At 36.6% G+C, this 17678-nt stretch overlaps 1 protein-coding gene across 1 annotated transcript in view; it reads right to left on the reverse strand.

Moving 5' to 3' along the window:
* LOC109377598 (anoctamin-4-like) overlaps positions 1 to 17678 on the reverse strand; it is a 91539-nt gene that overhangs the window by 7348 nt on the left and 66513 nt on the right. The window contains exons 12-14 of the mRNA XM_019633999.1: positions 14532 to 14684; positions 13413 to 13560; positions 5833 to 5952 (exon numbers count right to left, since the gene is read on the reverse strand). Of these exons, the coding sequence (XP_019489544.1) occupies positions 5833 to 5952; positions 13413 to 13560; positions 14532 to 14684 (421 nt within the window). The remainder of the gene's footprint in view (positions 1 to 5832; positions 5953 to 13412; positions 13561 to 14531; positions 14685 to 17678) is intronic.

Genomic DNA, 17678 nt, shown 5'->3' on the forward strand with positions numbered 1-17678 from the left:
TTTAGTTTCAGGTGTACAAAACAATGCAATAGTTAGACTTTTATAACCCTCACAAAGTGATAATCCCCCTCCCCCAATCTACTACCCCTCTGATATCATCCATAGCTGTTACAATTCCATTGACTCTATTCCCTATTCTGTACTTCACATCCCATGAATATACGAATATATATATACATATTTGATTACAGTTGACATTCAATATTATTCAGCTTCAGTTTCAGGTGTACAGTGCAGTGGTCAGGCATCTACGCAGTCTATGAAGTGGTCTCCTTAAGACAAGTGCCCATCTGGTGCCCTACAAAATCTTTACAACATTATTGACTATATTCCCCAAACTGTCTTTCATATCCCCGTGGCAATATTGTGACTACCAATTTGTGCTGTGTAATCCCTTTACCTTCTTCTTGTGTGAGTTTGTGGATGACTGTGGCAAGTGAAGCTCTCAGCTGAAGCTCCAGCCTGCCCCTGACCCCGCTGGCCTTTTCCAGGAGACAGAGGTTTGAGGGAGGGCCATGCTCAGATGCCACCTGTGCCCTGAGTCTCTGTTTTTGAAGCACTGTTATTAATTTGCATAATGACTGGCTACAGGCTCCCTGGCACGTGTACAAAGAAAACACTTCCCTGTCCTGCGTAGCAACAACCAGGAAGTCAAGCTTCAAAGCCAATTAAATCAAAGTTTTATACCGCTAATCTTTTAGTCTAGTACCTTCAAAGACACCAAGTCATCTGGTAGCATTGTTTGGAGGACTTTTTTCCAGTGAGTCAGAGGTGTTTTCATAAAGTAATGCTTTTACATTCTTGTCTTCAACTTTACATGAGAAAAAAGTGGGGTGTTCCCTTTTGACTTAGTGTATTCTGTAAAGCTACTTTTACTTCTCAGGATTGGATGACTGGCGAACAAACGTTTTTCTATACATAGGTATAGTGAATTCATTCCTCTGTTTAAATTGGGAAAATAAAAGTGTATGTACATTTGAAAGAATGATAAGTGAGCCTCATGGAACCCCTGTCCAAGTTAAGACCTAGAACATGGTGAGTAACTTAGAAATGCCTCACTGGTAATCCCAGACACCCTGAGAGGGAACTGCTGTAGTGATTTTCTGCTTTTCTTTATAGTTTTACTACCTATGCAAGTGTTCCTAAATAAAATAGTACTTAGTTTTGCATGCTTTGAACTTATATAAATAGAATCATATTGTATGTGTTATTTGTGATTACAACTTTAGTTATTATTCAATTTATTTTTGAGTTCTCAGTTCTACTCCATTTTTTATTCATCTGTTCCTTGTGACAACACTACACTGATTAATTTCTATAATTTTACACTATGTCTAAGGTAAATCTCCACCTCGCTACTATTCTTCCAAAGTGTCTTGACTCTTCATCCTTGCATTTCTATATAACGTTATTTTGGCCTTCAGGTGAACAGAATTGGCTTAATCATAATTCTTAATTTTTTTATAACTAACCTTATTGGTCTATTCATATTCTTATTTTCTCTAATTTTTACATTTATTTAATACTCTAATAATATAATGAACTCTCATAAATCTACCATGTGACCCAAGAATTAAAAGATGACCAGCTTCTATCTACCTCTCTGCTCCTCCATCTCTTACCTTGCTTCTCTTATCCTGAATTTCATTTTTATAATTAACATGTACTTATGTATGTATATGCATATTCATTTGTCTGAATATTACACTGTGTAGCTTTGTTTTTGAAATTTCTAGAAAGGGTGTTATACGGTATGTAGTCTTCTGAGGCTTGCTTTCTTCCCCTATCATGCTACTACGATTCATCCATGCTGTTGCATGTAGCTAATTAATTTCCACTGCTATAAAATAGACCATAATATGAATATACGGTTGTTGTTTTATGTAGTGTATGTTTAGATTTATACTTACAGGCTGATCATTTCTCTCTCTTTTCTTTCAACTTCTCTAACCATGTAAGGTATTGAAAAATAAACCTCAAGTCTATCCGGTTCAGCAAATGCCCTTTGGGTAAAAGTTGGTTGCAATGCTGTGCTACCACTCTGGGTTCTGCCTTTATTAAAATTATTTTTCTTGTGATGAGAACTTTTAAGATCTACTCCCTTAGCAACTTTCAAATATGCAATACAGTATTGTTATCTAGTCATCATGCTATGCATTAACATCCCCAGGACTTACTTATTTTATATCTGGAAGTTTATACATTTTGACTGCCTTCACATTTTGCCCACCCCCTACCTCCCACCCCAGCCTTTGGCAACTACCAATCTGTTCTCTGAATCTATGAATTTGGACTTTTTATTTGTTTGTTTTTAAATTCCACATACAAGTGAGATCATGCAGTATTTGTTTTTCTCTGTCTGGCTTATTCCCTTAGCATAATGCCCTCATGGTCCGTCTATTTTGTCACAAATGGCAGGATCACCTTCAATTTTATGGCTGAATAATGTTCCAGTGTGAGTGTGTGTATATCTCACATTTTCTTTATCCATTCGTTCATCAATAGGCACTTAGGTTATTTCTATCTCTTGGATATCATAAATAATGCTGCAATAAACATGGGGGTGTACATATCTTTCTGAATTAGTGTTTTTGTTTCCTTTGAAAAAATACCCAGAAGGAGAATTGCTGATTCATATGGTAGTTCTAGTTTGAATTTTTTGAGAAGCCTCCATACTATTTCCACAGTGGCTGCACCAATTTACATTCCCACCAACAGTGCCCAAGGATTCCCTTTACTCCACATCTTCACCAACACTGATGATATTTTTCATCTTTTTGAAATTAAATTTATTGGGGTTAATAGAATTATATAGGTTTCAAGTATACGATTCTGTAAAATGTCATCTATGTATTGTATTTCATTATCCAAAGTCAAAGCCCCTTCTATTTGACCCCCTTTACCCTCTTCTACCACCTCCCTCTAACCCTCTGGTAGCCACCATACTGTTGTTTGTATCTATCGGTTTCTGTTTGTTTGCTTGTCTTGTTCAGTTGTTGCTTTCAGTGTTATATCCCACATATGAGTGAAATCATATGGTTCTTGGCTTTTTCTGTCTGACCTATTTTGCTTAGTATGATAATCTCAAGATCCATTCATGTTGTGGCAAATGGCAGTATTTCATCTTTTCTTGTGGCTGAGTAATATTCCATTGTATGTATGTACCACATCCTCTTTATGCAATCATCTATCGAAGGACACTTTGGTTGTTTCCATGTCTTGTCTTTTTGATAATAGTCATTCTAACAGGTGGGAGGTGATATCTCATTGTGATTTTGATTTGCATTTCCCTGATGATTAGTACTGTTGAGCATCTTTTCATGTGCCTGTCAGCCATCTGTATGTCTTCTTTGGAAAAGTGTCTATTTTTTAAAAAAAGTCCCAACTTTTAAATTTCATTATTATTTTTTTGCTATTGAGTTGTATGAGTTTTTTATATACTTTGCATGCTAATCCCTTATCAGATATATGATTTACAAGTAGTTTTTCCCATTTTGTAGGTAGCCTATCATTTTGTTGATGATTTCCTTTGCTGTGCAGAAGTTTTTTTAGTTTGATGTAGTCCATTGTTTATTTTTCCTTTTGTTGTCTTTGTTTTTGGTGTCAGATTCAAGAAATCATCATCAAGACCAATGTCAAGAAGCTTACGGCCTATGTTTACTTCTAAGAGTTGTATGGTTTCAGGTATTATGTTCAACTCTTTGATCCATTTTGAGTTTATTTTTGTGTATGGTGTAAGACAGTGGTCTAGTTTCATTCTTTTACATGTGACTGTTCAGTTTTCCCCAAACCATTTACTGAGGAAACTGTATTTTCCTTATTGTATATTCTTGAATCCTTTTTCATAAATAAATTGACTACATGTGCATTTTCATACATTTATTTCTGGGCCCTCTATTCTGTTTCATTGCTCTGTATGCCTGTTTTTATGCCAATACCGTACTGTTTTGATTACTATAGCTTTGTAATATAGTTTGAAATAAGAAAGAGTCATGCCTCCAGCTTTGTTCTTTGTTCTGTCAACATTGCTCTGGCTATTTTGGCTCTTTTGTAGTTCCATACAAATTTTAGGATTTTTTGTTGTATTTCTGTAAAAAACTCCATTAGAGTTTTGATAGGGATTATATTGAATCTGTAGATTTTTTTGAGTAGTATGAACATTTTAAAAATTATTTCCTTCAATGCATGAGCATGGGATATCTTTCCATTTATTTGTGCCTTCAATTTTATTAATTAGTGTCTTATCATTTTCAATGTATAGGTCTTTCTCCATCTTTGTTAAATTTCCTAAGTATTTCATTCTTTTCAGTGCAATTGTAAATGGGATTGTTTTCTTAATTTCTCTGATAGTTTGCTATTAGTTGTAGAAACACAACTGATTTTTGTATATTGGTTTTCTATCTGCAACTTTACTGAATTTGTTTTTTAGTTTTAACAGGTTTTTGGTAGAGCCTTTAAGGGTTTTCTATGTATACTATCATGTCATTTGCAAATAATGACAGTTTTACGTCTTTCTTTCTGATTTGTATGACTTTTCTTTTTCTTGCCTAACTGCTTTAGCTAGGACTTCTAATACTATGTTGAATAAAAGTGGCAAGACTGGGCCTCCTTGTATTGTTCCTGATCTTAGAGAAAAAGCTTTCGGTTTCCACCATTGAGTATGACATGAGCTATAAGCTTGCTTGGTAACCACAAGCAAAAAACTATAATAGGTACACAAAAGATAAAAGGAAAGGAATCGAAGCATACCACTAAATAGGGGTCATCAAACCCCAAAGGAAGAGAGCAAGAGAAGAAAGTAATAGAGAGAAACTACAAAACAGCCAGAAAACAATTAAGTACACATTTATCAGTACCTACTTTAAAAGTAAGTGGACTAAATTCTCCAATCAAAAGACATGGAGTGATAGAATGGCAAAAAAATAAGACCCATCATTACCTTATGGTTACCATAAAGCTTACTTATAACAACTTGTATTTATAACAGTCTATTTTAAGTTGATAACTTAAGTTCAATTGCATTCTAAAGCTCTACATTTTTACTCTTCTGCCATGTTTTGTTTTTGATGTCACTGTTTACATCTTTTTATCTTAGGTATCCCATAGCTAATTATTGGAATTATAATTAGTTTTACTACTTTTGTCTTTTACCCTTCATACTAGCTTTATAAATGATTATTTCACTAACTTTTCTACATATTTATAGTGAGATGTATAGTTTCATAGGTTTTCATATTACTAATTAGCACCTTTTTGTTTCAGCTTAAAGTAGTCCCTTTAACATTTCTTGTAAGGCTGGTCCAGACGTGATGAGCTCCTTTTAGCTTTGCTTGTCTGGAAAACTCTTGATTTCGCCTTCAATTCTGAGGGGCAATTCTGCCAAGGAGAGTAATCTTGGCTGGAGGTTTATTTCTTTCAGCACTTTGACTATCTCGTGTCACTCCCTTCTGGCCTGCAAAGTTTCTGCTGAAAAATTTGTTGATAGTCGTATTAGGGTTCCCTTGTATGTAACAAGTTGTTTTTCTTTTTCTGCTTTTAATCCTTTCCCCTTGTCTTTAATTTTTAACACCTTAATTATAACATCTTGGTATAGGTCATTTTGAGTTGTTCTTATTTGGAATTTTATAGGTTTCCTGGACCTGGATGTCAGGGTTCCCTCCTCAGAGATTGTTTTAACTGGTCTGGGTCACAGCCTGGTCAAAGGGAGATCTACAGGGGGTTTTAGTGAATATTAAGGTTGAGAACCACTGCTTTAAGCCAAGTCAGTCAGAAAGTGCTGAGCTCTCCCTATGGCAGAGCCAGCCCATCTTAGGTTAAGAGTACCACGCTCACCTGCAGTACTTGAGAGGAGTCCCCGAGAACTCACTGCCATCAGACTCAGGCTCAGAACGATTCTCAAAGTCAGAAATTCGAAACACAGACAAGCTGGCATTTACATAGCCAACCATGCACCTAAAATAGGAAGCAAATTCTATAATTAGAACCCTGATCACCTCGGCATCTAATTCACTAAAGGCTCTACTTCCTAGAATTTCCTACAGTTGTAAATGCCCTCAGCTGACCCTGCCTTGTCACAAGCACTCAAGTTAGGATACATTGAAACATCCTGGGTATGTTGAATTGGGAACAAGTCATTTCTTTTGTTCTAGTCCTTTCTGTGCAGAATCATCAGACAGAAAATCACCACCCCAAAAAATGCTTCAGTAAAATAGGTTAAAGACAGCATTGCATAACCAGCATAAATTATAGGTAAGTCACAGCTTCTTTCATTGATGACATATACACACAGAGATGATACACATGCCCATATAAACACATTACTTTGTTAATATCTATGCTGTGTCATAATGCCCTGAGTGTGATTGGTGTGAATATGGTGCCACCTCTCCAACTCACATCCCATGCTACAGTTATGCTAGACTATATTCCCTGCATGTATCTTGTGCTTTCATGCCTGCGCTCAGGTTGTCTTTTCTGTTGGGTTACCCTACTAATTTCTTTACAAGTAAAACAGTGCTCACCTTTCAATGGCCAACTGAAATGCCATACTTTCTGGGAAGGCATCCTAATCCTAGTCGGAAGACTCATTCCCTTCTCTCTATAGTGCCACTATACTTAATTCACAATTGCCATACAGCTTGTGCTAGAGTTGGCTGCATATGTGTATGTATACTCCTTTAGGCTGTAGGTTTTTGTTTTGTTTTGTTTCGTTTCTTTAAGCAGAGCAGGTGTCCTAGATATTTTTGTATTCTAGGACCTAGGACAGTCTCATGCTCTGTAGGAATCCAGTAAACACTGCACTTAATTGTTGTGATTGGAGAAAAACTAAAGTACCAGAGATTCTATCAAGGTCTTGAGACTGGACCAGGAATAAAACTATTGCATGGACCCCCAGGGATTATCAGGTTCTTGAAGACATGGCTTTCATTCTATACTGGGGGTCAGAATATTGGGCTTTGCAGTCAAATTGTAGCCCTGCTGCTCTCTAGACATGTAATCTTAGAAAATTATGTAACTTCTTTAAGTGACAAAAGTCCCCACCTCATAGGGTCATAAAATTATACATACAAAGTAAGTGATATATTGCTTAGCCAATAGCAAGATCTTAATCAGTGTAAGTGGCTATTAATTTACTTTATTTCTTGTACCTAGCAGGAGGTCATTAGTTATTATTGATTGATTGAATAAATCATGGTCTTCAAACTTTATTAAATTACCTGGTGTGATTATTCCCAAGTTGTTGAACACCAAACCAAAATAATGACATGAACATAGTTCTGAGAGTACATGGGTTCTATGCGTTGTCTCACTCAAAACAAATGACTGGTTTTATCATGGTCTTAAAAAAAAATGAATCAAGCAGAAGGACCCATTTAACAAAACATTCATAGGTGAAACAAACAGTGAGTGTGGAACATGCCTTAGTCCAACTGGCAGCAGGCCTCCCCTAATACTCCTTGAAAGGCTGATTTGGAATTATGTCTCCCTCATCTATGAACTGCTTAGAACATGACATGGAAACAAATTAGTGTCTTGAGAGGGAGTCATATTTTTGTGAAATACAGAAAATAGCAGTCTTCTCAGGAGATGGGCAGTGGAAAAGGAAAGGTGCAAAAAACAGACCCAGCATTGAAATGGAATTTCACAACCCCTCCTATACTCTTTTTCTCACAAAGCAGCTCTGAGATTGAAGCTGATGTCTAATGACTACTCTGTTCCAAAACCTAATTTAAAAATCTAAATTCAAATGAAATGCGTGTCCTATGGACTGAACACCCTAGCCTTAAAATAAAGAGAATATATCTTTAGACTATTTATTAAGTATTTTCACATCAAAAATACAAGTTGAAAATGTGCCTTTAGTGGATGTGTATTCCTTCTGGGTGCAAAGCATTATACATGGACCTAGTACATATATACATAGTTACCAGCTGTATAAGTCTCCTTTCCACATAATTTCCATAATCATGGACAAAGAGAGACTGCTAATACTGAACTGTCTAGGCATTTCTCTAATTGTTTTCACTATGATAGAATCTTAGCTCACCACCATCAAATAGCTGAGACTGTCATCAATTCAATGAAATGAGATTTCCCAAACTTTGCTGCATAAACTTTGGCCAAATGGCATTCATGTGTCAACTCAGTGACCTACTGTCGCAGCAGTAGATCCCATGTCTAATCACTCAGTTTGCTGGCAGGAGCTGTATATACCCTCACTGTGTGACATACCACCACTTCCAAGTGAGACAGGGGAAAGATGATCAGGGAGAAGTAAGGGGTATGGAGACAATAACTAAAAAGGAAGGATTTCCTATGAATATAAAATAATGAAGTCAATTTTCTTATAGAACTGGTAGATGGCCTCTGAAGGCATTTCCAAGAAAGGAGATTCAGAAAATGTCTCATGTAAAGGTAGCATTGTTTGAATTAGGATACATACCTCTTCCAAGTAACTTCTGAGAAGACCACATTCATTTAAATGTGAGAATTCTGGTTTTAAAACCATTCATTACTTGATGTTTTCAATCCCTTACTATGGGGAAAAGGATGAACTAGTGATCATTATAATTAGTTTCAAGAGAAAGAACAGAATCATAAGTTGACATCTGAATTTGTAGACTCCAGAGCAGACTCACTGTAGAGTATCTTTGAATTCTGCTACTAAAATTGCCTTTGATGTTTTAGACATTGTGACTCAAGTAGCATATAGGGATTGGAAAAAGTGAAAACCTTGGAAAAATAAGTTGTGTGAAAAATTTCATTGATATTTTGATGGGATTGCACTGAATCTGTAGTTTGCTTTGACTAGTGTGGACATTTTAACCACATTAATTCTTCCTATCCATGAACATGGTATATCCTTCCATTTATTTTTATCTTTTTCAATGTCTTTTCTGAGTATAGGTCTTTTACTTCCTTGGTTACATTTATTCTCAGGTATCTTATTCTTTTTATGCAATTGTAAATGGAATTATTTTCTTAATTTCTCTCTGATAGTTTGTTATTGGTGTATAAAAATGTAACTGATTTCTGAATATAAACTTTGTATCTTCTTACTTTAATGAATTCATTTATCCATTCTAATAGCTTTTGGTGGGATCTTCAGGGCTCTGTATATATAGTATTATGTCATCTGCAAATAATGACAGTTTTACTTCTTCCTTTCCAATTGGATGCCTTTTATTTTTATCTTGTCTGACAGTTGTGGTTATGACTTTCAGTTCTATGTTGAATAAAAGTGGCAAAAGTTATATCCTTCAATTATAGTTGACATACAATATTATACAACATCAGCTTCATGTGTACAGTGCAGTGATCAAGCCTCTTCCCCATATGTGTGTATATATGTATGTATATATATATATATATATATATATATATATATATATTCATGGGACATGGAGTATAGTGTGGGAATGGAGTCAAGGGATTTGTAATAGATATGTATGATATTGGGGGGAAATGGGGCGGCGGATTGGGGTAGGGGGGTTGTCACTTCGAGGGGTAAAAAGTATAACTATTGCACTGTGTTGTACAGCTGAAACTAATTCTAAAAAATGTGTATTTCATAATAAAAAATAATTTAATTAAAAAAAAAAGTGATATCCTTCTTTTGTTCCTGATCTTAACAAATAAGCTTTCAGCTTTTCACCATTGAGTATGATGTTAGCTATGGGTTTGTCATATATGGGCTTTATTATGTTGAGGTATGTTTCCTCTATCCCCACTTTGATGAGATTTTTAAATTATAAATGGATGCTGTATTTTTTCAAGTGCTTTTTATGCATCTACTGATATAATCATATGATTTTTATACTTCATTTTGTTTATGTGGTGTATCACATTGATTGATTTGCAGATACTGAATCAGACTTGCATCCTGAGAATAAATCCCACTTGATCATGGTGTATGATATTTTTAATGTTTGCTGAATTTGGTTTGCTAATAAATTATTGAGGATTTTTTCATCTAAGTTCATCAGGTCTATAATTTTCTTTTTTTGTAATGTTTTTGTCTGGTTTGGTAACAAGGTAATGATGTCCTTGTAAAGTGAATTTAGGAGTCTTCTCTCCTCTTCATTTTTTTGCAATAGTTTGAGGATAGGTATTAATTTTCCTTTGAATATTTAGTAATATTCACCTGTGAAGCCATCTGGTACAGGGCTCTCTTGTTTGTTTGGAGTTTTTTGAATACTGATTTGATTTTGTTAGTAGTTATTAGTCTGTTTATATTTTCTGTTTCTTCCTGGTTCAGTCTTGGACAATTGTATGTTTCTAGGAATTTATCCATTTCTTCTAGGCTGTCCAATTTGTTGGCACATAATTGTTCACAATATTTCCTGATAATCCTTTGTTCTTCTATGATGTTGGTTGTCATTTCCCCTCTCTCATTTCTAATTTTATTTACTTTGTCCTCTCTTTTTTTCTTGATGAATTTGGCTAAAGGTTCATCAATTTTCTTTGCTTTAAAAGAACCAATTCTTGGTTTCATTGACCTTTTCTATTGTTTTTCCTTTTAGACCCTATTTTGTTTGTTTCCACTCTGACCTTTACTATTTCCTTTCTTCTGCTCACTATGAGCTTTTTTTGTTTTTCTTTTTGTGATGTTCTTCATTGTGATGGTTCACAATGATAGCTGTTCTATAATTTAGTTGTAGTTTTGATGTGGTTACAGAAGGTGAGCACAGCATTTACCTACTCTGCCATCACAACTGGAAGTCAAATTTTTACTTTGTTGATTGAAATTTTAACTTGGATTGACAAAACAATTTTATAGTATGCAGCTTCAATGTAACTTCATAATTTTTGTCTCCCAGTGTCTGCTCAGAGGTGATTTTTAGTTCTTTAAGGTTTTTTTCTAAATGACACCTTTGAAGAGTCCCTATAAGAGGAAGTGACTGTTTTCCAAACAATGAACATGGGCATTGGTCTGGGAATCAGCCCAGGCAGGCTGCAGGTGAAAAGAATACCTGAAGAGGAAAGGTAAAAAGCATTTGAAAAAATTTCGGGTAACTACTGTGTGGAGAACATTGCCTCAAACCTATGTGGCTGAAAAATGACACTGTCTTTTCTATTATGCCACTGAATAGAATGCATCCATGAGAGCAGACAGACTGGTTGGAATGCACAGCCAGGAATAAGTAAAATACGATGTCATGGGGAAAAGGGTCATGGGAACTGAATGACCCTGGGCACGTGAGTGAAATTCTCATCCACGGAGAAGCCAAGAAAAGCCGTAGGAAGGAAAAGAAGGTGGCATGGAGGTAGCCTGGAATGTTGGAGAAAAGTTTGGTTTGGTTGGAATACTTTTGATTTAGGGTCAATTTAAATTGAAATATGGCATCTCTGCATCTGGATTAAATCATAAGAAGTGGGATTTGTCTATGGCTACACAAACTACCCGAAAGCCTCTGACATCTAAAATTTGACCATGTTGTTCCTTTGTCAGTTCAGTCATTTCTAAAGCATTTCTAAATTTGAAAAAGAAAAAAGCCTGAAAAGAATACTAGAGTAGCTGCTGGGGCAGAAAATAGGCTTCATGAAGAAACATACACAAATGAACCTACTTGAAAACAAGAAAAATGACCAATTGGATTAGAAGATAAAAGGTAGATCTTTAAATTTTTAAAGTGGCAGAAGGCTGTTAAGTCAAAGAGAAAGGTTATATAAAAAAAAAAAGCCCTAGAGAGTCCAATAAAACTGAATTAAGGAGGCTATTAGATGAATTTTTAAGCATCATGAACATTGTCTTAAATCTAATAGGCTGTTAAAATTCTAAAGCTTTGATTCACTATCAACTGTGCATAAATGTTTCTACTTTATTTTTTTGGTTCACTCCCAAACAACAGAGGTTCACCATATTTGGAGTAGGGAAAGAACTGCAATAACCATTGGGATTTAACTTGCATGGAGTTTATTGTTAGTCAGGTAGATAACCACTTACTGGAAAGTGTTCTGAGGGCTGTGAGGTTCAGTTTGAAGAGCACTACATGAGTCTAGGTGTTACCTTGTGTGGGCTCCAGGAATTGCACTGCCTTGTGATTCTGGATTTAACCTCTCTAAATCTCTTTCTGCTCTTTAAGGTTAGGGTGATAAAGCCTATCCCTCTCCCAGGGTTGTTTTGAGAATCAAATGCAAAACATACGTGAAAGTGGTTTGAACAAAGGTAAGCTTTTTTTAGGCTCAGTCAAGCAGAGAATGTTGACAATGATTATGAGGAAAAGAAATGCATGGGTAGTGCAACATAAGTCTTCAAATATCTCTTAAAATGGGATAGTACACTCACTAGTTGCTAGATCATTAGTGTTTAATGGCCAAGTGTTTATTGTAGTAAAGAATTTCATAGAAATCTATTCAAATAGCTGGATTGTGAGCTTTATTGCATTTGATCATCCATGCTTTAGAGCTTTTATGTCAGAATAATGATTTTGGACTTAGGCCAGGTGTGTGTGAATTCAGTTATCTTGATTCAGTGACACTTTACTCCTTGGGGCTACTCAAACTACAGTAGCTATAGACTATGAATTAGTCTGGCTTACATTAGTAAACCAGGAGTCAGGGCTGCTTGTCTGAGTATTCAGCAGCCCATATGGGATGATTTCTGAGGCACTGGAAAGACCCTACGATCCCCAGCACACATCCCACTCTGACCTACAGACACATAAATCCCACAATAAGATTATTTTGACATTTGCCAAACAGGGATTTTTCTTCCATGCAAGTATGTTGAGACTTTTTTTTTTCCTAAGGGTATAGCAATGAAAACTAGGGGACATGTTATAATTTTGCCTAGGCTGTATCTGACTGGAAATACACAGCCCTGGCTTTGGAAACCACTGAGGTGATACCACAGACTTGAGCTCCCAGGGAATTAAGCTCACCCAATTTGCCTGCGGTAATATAAACACTGGTCAGGCCAGTAGCCTGGAAAGCATCATTCAGTTATTTATTCCATAAATATTTACTGAGTACCGAGTGGGTACTCAGCACATGGTTACATATTTCTGATGGAGAATTTGCAGAGTCTACATATAAGGACATAAGGGGAATCAGATTGTAACTGTCCCTTTACAAACTCATAAAAACGGCATAACAGGACACCACATTATGTACCATGTTTTTTGCATACCACACACTTCTGAATTTATAGAGGTTGGGGTGGGGAAAGCGATTAATTGCTACTCTCCCAATGGATTCCATCTCGAAATTTTCTGACTTGTATAACCCCTCTCCTTTCTGTAGAGCAAGATGTGTTTTCTTTGGCTGAAAGTGCTGTTGTAATTCTACCTCCCTCACCACAGGCCTTCTCTTCCTGTGTCCCATGTACTCCAATGCAGAGGCTTCTAAGTGTCCCGGCACCACACAATGGCTAGGCAGTGGAGAGTGCACAAGTTTCACAGCACACTTACTTTTGCCCAGCTTCTCCTTGGCCTGCACAAGGTCCGTACTTATAAGCGTACACCAAGCGAGGGATGAAGTCAGATGTTATCGCTATGACAAACGCATTTGTGATTACAGAGAGAATTCCAATGCCTTCAAGGATGCCATACCAAATTCCTATGCAAAGAGAAGTGTTGCATTATTTCCAGACACAACAGCAGAGGTAATAAATCTGAAAACAACTGGGGTCATTAATTTTCAATAGTCTTTTCCATGGGTCCTTTCATCTTCCCAAATACTGACACTTGCCACCAGGAGTAAGAATTTGTACTTGTAAACACCTTGGCATTGAAGGACTTTCTGTGGAAGTGCCAATGCTCATGACTTAAGTAGAGAATTCTGGTCAATGGTCAGGCACCAAAACCCCATCTGGTAAGATGGGCATATGCCATGTCAAGCCACTGCCAGACTGAGAGCTCCCTGGGGTACAGACAGGGTCCCTTAGTTCATCTTCGTGGGCCCAGTTCCTGATGCACTGACCCAGGGTAGGTGCTCACTGACTGTGTGTTTGTTTCATGTGGAGGTGAAAAGGCCACGGGGAGCCAAATACACCCACACTCCGTCCTCTTCCCCACGCACTGACTGAGCACCACCTGACCGCTCTGGATGCAGAAACAAATAAAAAAGTCTCTGATCTCAGGCAGCTCTCAAGAGCCTGCACCTGATTCAACTCAGCATCTCCAGTCAAAGATCAAAGTTCATCTCCGCCTTCAGAAAAACTGGGTCATGTTTCATTTGACTCAGGCAAACGTTTAGGAAAGAGCAAAACAAAGTTAAGCAAATGGGAGGCATACTCTAAAAAGGAAATATACGATCATAGAAATTTTAGCTTCCAAAGTCTTAAAAAAAAACACAAATTGAGAATCTATGTAAGTACAAATTCTTTAGCACTAGAAATGATAAATTTCCAAATAGGCTGCTTTACTTCTTATGTGATTATTTAAAGCTAACATAATTATTCTTTTGCAAGAGTTAGTTGAGTCATTTTACGTGGAAACCATAAGTAAAAATCTAAAGTTGGTGTCTATTTTAATTTTATCTACCAGATGGTTAATATCTTTTCAACAACATACCCAAATCCAACTTACCTATGTCTTTGGCCCTTGAGGCTAAAGGTCGCCTCCACTGTGTGACAAATTTGTAAGCATCAAGTCGTATTTCAATTATGTTATTCAGTAAGGCCAGAAGTGGTGCTAGGGGAAAAGCTGCCACAAAGATAGTTGTGAATCCAAACTGAAGAACTAGAAAAGGAAAAAGAAAAAAGTGTATTGGTTTCCCATGACTATTTTTAAAAGGCTAATAACCTGAATGTCTCATTGTTTTAACCCCTATTTTTCCCAGTCCAGAAGCACAGGGAAGATCTCTTCCAGAAAGATGGCCGGGCCCCTGGAAAAAGAGGCGCTCCTGGGCCTGGAGACAACGGCATCCTAGAAGCAGTGATCTACACCGGGTCCGGATCTTGTTTCCTACCTGCCGTTCTCTAATGAAGGAGCCAGGGCTCCCTGGAGAAATGTTTGATTCCAGAGCTATGCTGGGGAAAATACGAGAGGGGCCTGGAATATCTTGTGATGCCAGAAAGTTAGGAAGTGCTTGAAAAAAGATGGGACACCCCAATAGGACACAGGACAACTTGAAGGAGCTCCCAATGGCCAAAGTGCAATAAACTAAATAGCGATAGTGTTGGATTATAATCTAAAGACTAAATATCTACGTCCATACTGATATAAATATATACTCATCTCAACAAATAATTGAATAAATAACTAAATAGGGGAGAAGTGGCCATTCTTTCTTATGGTAGAATTCTAATGATTGTTGAAGGCAAGAACCATCAAAGAATGCTAAAGTTGGCAGGGAGAAGTATATTTGTATATTCTTAAAATATTTCCCCATATTGATACTTACTAATTACAAAGGGATTTAAATTAGTATCTTTACTGTAGTGACACCTGGTAGACATCACCTTCAAGTGGTCAAAGTTAATACCACCAGTAATAAGACATATTCATATCATATACCCCTGATACGATACACTGAGGAGGAAACAGTATCATTTCTGTGGTATTGTTGACAAAAATGCATAACCTCAACCTAATCATGTGAATACATCACGCAAATTCAAATTGAAGGTCCTTCTACAAAACAACCAATCAGTAGTCTTCAAATGTCAAGATCATAATCATGTCAAGATTTAGGAAAAATAAAGACTGAACAACTATCATAGGCTGGAGGAAACTAAGGAGCTAACAGCATTTAAATGCAATGTTGGATCCTGGACAAAAAATAAGATAGTGGAAAAACTGGAAAAATTCAAACAGTTCTGTGATGAATAGTATTATATTAATGTTAATTTTCTAGCTTTAACAGATATGCAAGATGTCAACATTAGGGGAAGCAAGATGAAGAGAATATGAGAACGCTACTATTTTTGCAACTTTGCAAAATAAAAAGTTAAACAGAGGCAGTCCTTGATGCAAAGCAACCAGACAACATAATTAAAAAAAATATATACGGTTTACGCAGCATCATGGACTCCAAAAAAAGTATTTGACAGAATGACTGTATTTTTTACTATTTTTACTTTTTAAAATTTATTTTAGAAAGTAACATCAAGAAAACAATGACTAACATTTATACACCACTTTCAGTGTAACCGACACTGTTCTAATTACATATATTAATTAATTTAATTTTCATGACCTTATGAGGTGGGTATTATTGGGGTGTTGAAAAAGTCATGACGCATTTTTGCAACGAAAAACAGAAAAAATACATCATGACTTTTACGACCACCCAATATTATTATCCTTATTTTACAGGTGAAGAAACTGAGGCACAAAGAGATCAGGTAAATTGCCCAAAACGTGTAACTGAAAGGCAACTCTAACTCAGGTGGTGTGATTCCAGAGACCTGAAGAGTCCACCTAGGTCATCTCTGTGATACTGCCACCTCTAGTGTGCCCCCTATCTTTGGTCACATTCACACGAAGTTACTCTCCACCCACCAACAGATATAGGTATTCCCTTTGGCCGTTTCCTTTGGTTTCGTTTTTCTCCTTACTTTCCCTTCCTTGGGTGAGTCCATCCATTTTCACGACTTCATTATTATTTCTCTGATAAGGATTCTCATTTCTCTATCTCTATCTAACTATAACTCTTCTCGGGGAATTTCCAGTCATCTGCTGTTATGCTACAGAAATAGCACTCTCCAAACCAATTATCAATCTCATCCTTAAACCTCCTTCCCGCTTCCTCTCAGAGGTATCTGGAATAAAAACCAGGTCTCAGCTGTAGCTCAACCTTCAGAGCCATTAGCCTCTATATTTAGACAATTACCCTTCAAAAATGTTTCTCATCTCTCCCTCCTCCCCACTGTCCCTACGGGATTTCAGACTTTGCTTTTCTAACTGGCTTCTTTGCCTCAGACTTTAGCCTCTCTCTCCCATCGCACTGCTGTCCATATTGGTTAAAACCCATCACTTATCAGCTCCCTACTCAAAAGGTTTCAGTGGGTTCTCATTGCCTCTAGAATAAATCCCAAACTTTTTTTTTTTTTTACTGTGCCGTTCAAGGATCTTCCAAGCCTTGTGTCCTTACATGTCCCATGCCCCAGACAGGTTTCCCAGAAAATCGTTCACTCTGACCACATTAGACTTCTGGTTTTATGAGGACACATCATATATTTTGTGTTTCTGTCTATACTCTGGAGAAATTCTATTATTCCTTCAAGGGTAAGCTCAGAGGTGCCCTCTTCTGGAACCTTCCATAATTGTAATTCAGTATTATTTGCTCTGTAGCTCTCACAACTCTTCTTACCATCATAGAATTTATTTTGTTTTGATTTTGACTCTTTGCCTGTTTCCCATATTGCACTGGGCTTCATGAAGGTAGGAATGGTGACGTCTTTGTCTCTATTTCATCCATACTCAGTATAGTGGTTTTGTGCATGGAAGAAACTAAATAATGCTTGTTGTAAAGTACCAAATAATGCTGGTTCATGTGACTGACATGTAATTACAATGAAGAATGGCTAGGGAAGCAAAGAAAACCTATTGAGTGGAAATAAAAGTGGCAGATATAATTCTTATAATCACCAAGAGTACTGGATGTTATAGACAGAAACATCCAACACTCACTATAGTGTAATTCTCTAAGATTGAGTTTATAATAAACTGCAAGTGTAAAAGGAAAATGTCTTTAGTTCATTGGTAGCTCTTGTATACCTGACACCTAAC

Source organism: Hipposideros armiger, unplaced genomic scaffold (genome assembly GCF_001890085.2).
Source record: "Hipposideros armiger isolate ML-2016 unplaced genomic scaffold, ASM189008v1 scaffold_1472, whole genome shotgun sequence".
In the NCBI taxonomy this organism is placed as follows: Eukaryota; Metazoa; Chordata; class Mammalia; order Chiroptera; family Hipposideridae; genus Hipposideros; species Hipposideros armiger.